At 48.4% G+C, this 7,653-nt stretch overlaps 1 protein-coding gene across 1 annotated transcript in view; it reads right to left on the reverse strand.

Moving 5' to 3' along the window:
* Positions 1 to 5,986: 5,986 nt before the first annotated feature.
* Positions 5,987 to 7,653, reverse strand: part of Rtp1 (receptor (chemosensory) transporter protein 1) — a 2,848-nt gene continuing 1,181 nt past the window's right edge. The window contains exon 2 of the mRNA XM_005383256.2: positions 5,987 to 6,678. Coding sequence (XP_005383313.1) covers positions 6,159 to 6,678 — 520 coding nt within the window. The 3' untranslated portion in view covers positions 5,987 to 6,158. The remainder of the gene's footprint in view (positions 6,679 to 7,653) is intronic.

Consider the following 7,653-nt stretch of genomic DNA (forward strand, 5'->3'; position numbering starts at 1 on the left):
AGGTGTTTTGTCTCAGCAACGAGAGAAAAGTAACCACGACGGTACCCAAATCTCTGCTTAGAGGAGAGGGAGTTGAATGGACCTTATATGCAACGTTCTAGCCTGGCTGGGGGAGACCTAAAGAACTGGCCTCTGTCTTGCTAGTGAAATAACCAAATGGAAATGTCAAGTGAGAAGGAAGACCTCAGAAGAGGAAGAAGGAAGACCGTATATGAAACCCAGAAGATGGGCTGGGGATACAGTTCAGTGACGGAGTGCTTGCTTAGTGTGCATGATGCTTTAATCCCCAGCTCTGTGAAGAAGAAGGAGTGGGGTGCGAAAGGAAGAGGAGATGGAGGAGAGGAGCAGGAGTCCAGAAGAATATATATTCAGGCCTAGAGATACAGATATTGGTTATCAGCAAATATATATTAAATGAAAATCTCAACATATGTAAGATCATCCATGGGATACAGACAAATGAAAGAGGAACAAACAGAAGGAGACTTGTGGCAGGACCACAAAGAAGGCGCAAAGGCAGCAATCAGGCAGAGACAAAGAAGCCTAGAAAGAAGATAGAAAGCAAGAACCAGAAAGATAAAGGCAAACCGGAGCAAGATGTCTCTGAAACCAAACAAGGAAAATGTTTGTAGTTGGTCAATAGTCTTGACCTCCTTTGAGAGACTAAGAAAATAAGTATTGAAATATACATTGGGATTGGGTATGCAGCTCAGTTGCAGGGCATTCACCGAGTACGTGCAAAGCACTGGCTTCAATCCCCAGCACCAAAAGAAGTGTACACTATAAGTGACCATAGATGCTTGCTGGTGACCTAGTCTCCACAGTTTCATTTCCCATTTGTCCTATAAGCTAGCCTATAGAATTAATGGGAAGTGAAAATGTAAAGACAAAGTATGGATAGTCTTGAAACAGTGTTTATGAAATGAAGCAGAAGAGGCAGGATCTGGAGGAGAAGGTTAGTTCAAGGAAGGAAAGATATGTCAAAACTCCAGGGAGAGGGCAGATAGGACCCAGGTCCAGGCTTCCATCGTCAGAGCTGACCACCTAGCTTGTCCAGGGAGGAATGACCTGGTGCACCAGTCAGAGTCATTTGGTCAAAATGCACAGAGAGAGCAGCTGATCTGAGCACAGAAGAGAATATATTGGAAAAGTATGGAGGAGTTGACTGAATTTTTTTTTTAAATAAAATGATTAGAGAAGACAGTAAAGGTCAAGATTTAGCCACACTGGGAATGTGAATAGGAGGAACTGTTTTACAGTCATGCCGGGGGCCACAATTACAAGTAATGTGCTCCATCTGTTCTCTGTTTTTATCACTTCACTCATCATTGAAATTCCGAGCAACCTCTCACAGGCCATATGTCCTTTGGTGGAGAGTTGGGGGAGATGCTGAGCTCCTTAATACCCTCGTGACTTTACTCCATGAGGGAGAAGTAATTCCCGAAAAAAGAAGGCAGAGTACTCGGCCTCTCCAAAGCAACGCAGTGGGGACAAGACTGGGAAAAGTCACATATTGGAGGTTTTACTCTAGGAACATCAGAAAGGACACAAATGTTATTTTCAGTTCTTCTTCAGAACTTATTAGCTCAAGGTGCTCACTGCTCAGAGCGCAGGGGAGATAACTCCCCATGGGATGCATCCTCAGCTGCAGAAAGACAAAAGGCAGAGCGAAAACTCCCTTCAGCAACCTCACAGTGGCCTGAGATTCATTTCCTTTGCTTCTCAAATGGTTCTATGGAACAGGAACCAAACAACAGCCATCCACTGAGATGCCAATTTTATAAAACCTCCTTCTCTGGGCTGCTTTGCCCTCCTTCCTCACGCTCACATCCTGGAATCATACTCCTCCACAAAGGGCCAGCACAGAAGGCTATACCTTAGCTTCCGCTCTCCAGGAACCCAGGCCAAGATGAAAGCAAGGAGGACTGTGTGGGGTGCAGGTGGAGTGTGCAGCATGAACAATTGTGGTGGAACAGGCCTGGCCAAAAGGATCAGACGTGAGCAAAGCCTGGAGGGAGGTCAGAGTGAGCCAAGTAAATGTCTGGGGAGAGACCACTCCAGGCAGCGGGAATAAATAGGTGTGCTCCTGCCTCTTCCCCTAGGCAGGAACACACCAGGTGTGTCTGGGGAACAGCAAAGAAGTTAGAGTACCTGCAGTGAGGGGAGAGAGTAATAAAAAGTGTCAGTAAGATGGATGGACCGCAGAAGAATGACCAAGCCTGGCTCAGATTACAAGGCTCAGTTAGCTGTGGTGCTAAGAAGACTTGCCTGGGGAAAAGGAAGAGCCCCTCTGTGCAGTTCCACTTGTGAAAACTAAAGTGATGAATGGAAAACACAAGTTCTTCCCAGGAAGACTTAAAAGGAAATAGTCCTCTTTAAAAGCAGAGCTAGCAAAAGGCTGCATGAGCTGTCTTGGGAGGTAATGATTTCCCGGTCACTGGGAGTGTGCAAAAAGAGGCTGGATAATCTGCCCCTGGAGACTGTGTAAAACAGTATTTCATACAGTCTGGTACAGGATAGTACAAGGAAAGACTTCAGGACATTTCAAGCCCTAAGATAGAGAGCCCTTGACACCCAGATGGAATCACATTCAGCTGACAGTCCTAGGGAAATCCACCCAAAATTAAACCAAGATCCACAGCTCCCTATGCCTGCAGGGTTCAGAATCCCTCACATCTGTGGTCCCCAACCCTTTTGCCACCTAAAACCCATTTCATAGAAGACAGTTTGTCCACTGATCAGGGAGGGCAGGTGGTTCAGGGATGATTCAAGCACCTTACATTTATTGAGTGTCACAGTGACACAGCACAAAGGATGAGAGATTACTCAGCATCCATGTCTAGTTTAACCTCCAAGATGGCCCAGAAGGGCTGCCTTAACCAAGACCCCCTCAGAGTGAGAGAGTCTCAGGAAAAAACAACTCCAATCTGAAGTTTCTATGGCTTTTTATTGATAGGTCCAGGAAGCAAAGATAAAGGACAAAAGAAGGATACACATACAGAAATTTATGTAAGGGGCAGGGGAAGACAAGGTAAGGTCAGAATGGTCTGTTATGTGATTGACCTTAGAACTGCCTAAATAACAAATCAGACTATAGGAAGGAGAGGGCCAGAGTATTCATTTCTTAAGGCAACTCATTTTGATCCTACATAGACTTGTGGCCGTGTAGGTTTTTAATCTATAGCCATGCATTTTGGGAAGTTTGGGGCTATGGCCACCCTATGAGATGGATTTTTCTGCATATCCATCTCATACACACCTCTGGCCAATGCTTCCACATCTGAGTACCTTACTTCTATTATTATTACACTGGACTCATAAGGAGCATGCAACCTCATCCCTCACGTGTGTATTTCACAGTAGGGTTCATGCTCCTATGAGAATCTAATGCTACCACTGGTCTAACAGGAGATGGAGCTCAGATGATAATGCAAGCAATGATGAAGCTAGTAAGAGGCTGTTGATATAGATGAAGCTTTGCCTGTTCTTAGGCCACTCCTGTCCTTCAGTATGGTACTGGGCCATGGGCAGGGGTTGAACATCCCTCCCTTACATAACCCCATGTTACAATCTGACAAAAACCAAAATCTTTGTCCTCTCCAAATGCTTTGATTTCAGTGTTTTATTTAAGATATATGAGTACAAGATCTGGGAAAATTAAACAGTGGAGATAGCAAGAGATCCCTAATAGTGTCACAAGCAGGATGTACTAGAGAGGTAAGGCTTTAGCTGGAGATGGCCTAGTTCATTGACTCACTTATGCATTCAACAATATTTTTACTGAGCATGAAGAATGTGTTCATTGCAGGTGAATAAAATATTGTATGTTGCTCCAAGTGTATGTTGCTTGCAGCATACATCTAACAGGGAGACTAGCCATGGATGAGTAATTATAACAAAGTTTTAGGGCAGCAAAACTCAGTAATGGAGACTCAAGTGGAATAAGTCACTATAGCAACAGATCTACAGGGGCAAGGGGTGCCGACAGAGGGTCAAAACCCTGGGGCAAGAGTGGAAAGCAAGTAGGGAGTTGGAAGGAGAGAAGTGAAGCTGACCTGCAGTTGTAGAGAATGTAGGTCATCAAGAGAGATCTCAAAGCTTTGTGTTTATAAAACTAGATGCAGAAGGAAGCCCCAGTGAGAAGGCATCATTCCAGGCAGGCAGATGGACCACTAGGTGCTCTATTCAGATGCTCAGCATAATTTCACAAATTCTGGTTCCACTGATCAAGACAGAAGGCCGAGCACTGACATTCCTTTGAAAGCTCCCTGGGATTTCTGTAGCGCAGTCAGGACCAAGAACCTTGTAAACAGAGCTCTCTGAGAGACAGGGCCTGCCCCAGGTGCCTACCATCTCTAGCACCTAAGTCAGTACTTGCTAGAGAATAGTTGTCAGGACATGTAAACTGAGTGAAGAAATGAATACTGCATGAATGAAATGAAGGAAGTCACAACTACTTACTAGTGTTAGGGGCCAGGAGTGAGACCGACCTTCTGCTGATCCCCTGTACCTCTCCTGACTCTGGACAGGATTGGCCCAGACCTGGACCTAAATAGAACCTAAATGGGGGTGACACAAGGGGAGAGGGGAAATGGTGTAGAGGGAGAAGGAGAACCAATGGCTCAGCACAGATCAGAGAGAAAGCAGGAAGTCTCAAATATGCATTAATGACTTCTGAACCCAACTGAAGATATAATTTATTTAAGTACCCCACCTTTATGGAAGTAACACTCTTCTCCCCACCCCTACAAATAGTTACTTTCTAGAAAAGTCATAGGGGAAAGAGGTGAGGGAGTCATATTATTAACAGAAGTGGGGTGAACAAGAACCCTCAAAAGTTCAGGGTGTCATCCCACTCTCTGCTTTCCATTCCTCCCCTCAACCTCATTCCATACCCCTGTTATCAGGAAGTCTCCTTTCCTGCCGCTCCAGACCACATTACATCCAATTTTAAAGCCATGTGAGCTGCTCTATGGATTCTCATCTCAGTTCTTTAACTCAAAGACTCTCTATCCCTGTGGTCTCTATGGATAACCAGTCTCTGGCAAGAGGGCCCATGGGAAAGTCACTGAGTACTGCCTCAGCAAAAACTCAGGAGGCTGGGCTCTCGATTCTTTCTGTGTTCTGGCCATCAGCATGCCTGAGAAGCTGAACTCTCCATTATAGTGGGAAGTTGTTATGTATGTTTCTCTAGCTTTGCCTTTAAAACGCTACCTTCCACACTTCCCCTAAACTTTCCACTCCATGCAGTGAGTGGGAAAGCTTGCTGTCTGTGACACTCCACCCCACCACCACCTTTCAGCCAGGCCAACTCCAAGATCCACCTGAGGCCAGAGAAGCTGGGGAACAGAAGCACGGGACCCCATGGACCCCTCGGCAAAGAGCAGTCTACAGCCTTCACACCTTTCTCTTCCAGCCTCTGCTGTAGGCCTGAGGTAGAGCCCGGTGAGGCTCAAGCAGCAGGCCAAGAGGGTAATGTAAGGCTGCAGCTAGAGGATGCAAAGATAATGAGGCAGAGGGGCAGGAAACTAGTCAGAAAAGTAAGGTTATAACTTAGTCAGAGAGTAAGGTTAAGCTCATAGCTACCACAAAGCCCTCGGCTATCACCTAGTCTTATAATTTTCAAACTGTTTTAAAGTAGTTAAACCTTTCTTCAGACAAAATCTTGCATGGAACCCATCGGAGGGAGCCCAGTTCTGATTAAAGCAAGAGGGAGAGGTAGGAGTCGGGGACAGGCTCTTGGACCAAGAGGGAAACCCACACACTCAGTCTACCTTCCAAATCCAAAGTCCCTAAGGCACCTAGGTAAAACAGTACTAGAGGAGTCTGGGATTCCCCTTTTCAAAAACAACGATCAGGGGCTGGGGATTTAGCTCAGCGGCAAAGCGCCTGCCTGGCAAGCGCAAGGTCGTGAGTTCGGTTCCCGGTACCGGAGAAAAACAAAAAAAAAAAAAAAAAAAAAAAAAAAAACAACGATCAAGTCAAGAACCTTAATATTATAGATAGAAAAACTCCGTAAATTGTCCAGAGTTCCCACTGAGTCAGTGACCGGCGTCAGAGTCCACGCTTGACTCCATTGCCCACCCCGGTCTCTTCTCGCCCGCTCCCAGGGGCCGACTGCCCTCCACCCCGAGCCTCACCCCCACCCCAAGGGAATCTTAGACGGAGCTGCGGAAGGAGAACTGCAGGTAGATGATCAGCAGCAGGACCGTGGCCCAAAACAAGCACCAGGGGATGGAGCAGAAGTTGCAGCCCGAACCCTCCTCGGCCTGCGGCTTGGCGGGGCTGGGCGCGCGGGAGAAGGTGTAGGTGGTCGCTTCCTGCTCCAGCAGCTTCTCGCTCGGTTTCCAGTGCACGATGCCCTCCTGGCAGGCCTCGCAGAACTCGCCGCGGTGTCGCCGGGTGTCCTGGCGGCTGGCCACGTGGATGCGGTACTGGCCACCGCGCTCGCCGTAGCACTGCTCGCGCAGGCTGCTGATGAGGTTGTCCACGAGGCTCTCGATGTTCTCCTCCAGCATGCTCGACTCGTCCAGCCGCGCCGTGCCGCACTCGTAGCACAGCTGCTTGAAGACGCGCATGCGCACCGAGCCTGCGTGCTGGGCGCGGTCCAGGTAGAAGTGGAAGAGGATGACCACGTGGGGCGACTGCCAGGTGTGCCAACACCAGGAGCAGTGGAACCTGCAGGGAGGAGAAGGGAAAAGAAGAGGAGCGCGTGGAGGTGGTAGAAGCAGGCCTAGAAAGGGGTTGAGGGTATGTGGCGCCTGGGTAGGGCCTGGAGGTGGGCTGGGGTGTTGACAGCTCCCTGGGTTCGTTAGCTCTTCCCAGAAGGCCGCCCAGCCTGCCCACTGTGAGTGTCCTGGGACTAGAGCAGAACAGGTTCCTGGAGATGCCACCGCGCATCCAGCGGTGCTGTGCTTCCTGGGTGCTTTCCAGAGGCCTCAGCTCCCTCCATCCCGTATCCTCAGGTCTCAGGCCTGGGCCTCTCTCCCCTAAGGAACGCACTCCTGCAGCAGGTGAATTCTTCCTACGCAGGCTGAGAGCCCGATGGCCGGGATGACCCTCACCAGACAGAACTGGGCTCCCTCCGATGGGACCCTCACCACCCGTCTGTCCACACTGACTGTGAGCAGGCTAAATCCAAGCCAGGAGGAAGTGACCCCATTATCACCTGTCAGTCTCCAGGCCAGTGCCAAAGCGAATGCATCCCTAGGCCTGGAGGGGGAGTTGTGTGTGCCCAGAGTGATCCCCGCTCCCAAGCCGTAGCTCTCCAGGCTGATGGAAGACAGGTACCAGCCAGGTCTGGAGGAGCCACAAACCCTCTCCAGTCCACCCCACAAGCCTTTTCGGTCCTCAGGCAAGTGGCCCACCACCCAGCAGCCAATTTAGGAGCTTCACGTCTTCATTTTCAATTGTTTCACCCTCTCATACCAGATGAAAAAACTCAGATTAAAAAAATGAGCTTAAAAGTTACTGAATTAATCCTTTATTTACCCCTAAGTCATAAAAAGAAAGTTATCTGTGTACACACTAGCGGTACACACTAGTGCCCAGTACATCACAGATGCCCAATAATGTCTCCTGAATTTAAATTAATTGGACTGAATTAGGTGGAACTGTATTGACTGAATCAAGACAAGCAGGAAGCCCTGCTTC

The sequence above is a fragment of the Chinchilla lanigera genome, unplaced genomic scaffold (assembly GCF_000276665.1).
Source record: "Chinchilla lanigera isolate Chin_1 unplaced genomic scaffold, ChiLan1.0 scaffold00019, whole genome shotgun sequence".
Lineage (NCBI taxonomy): Eukaryota > Metazoa > Chordata > Mammalia > Rodentia > Chinchillidae > Chinchilla > Chinchilla lanigera.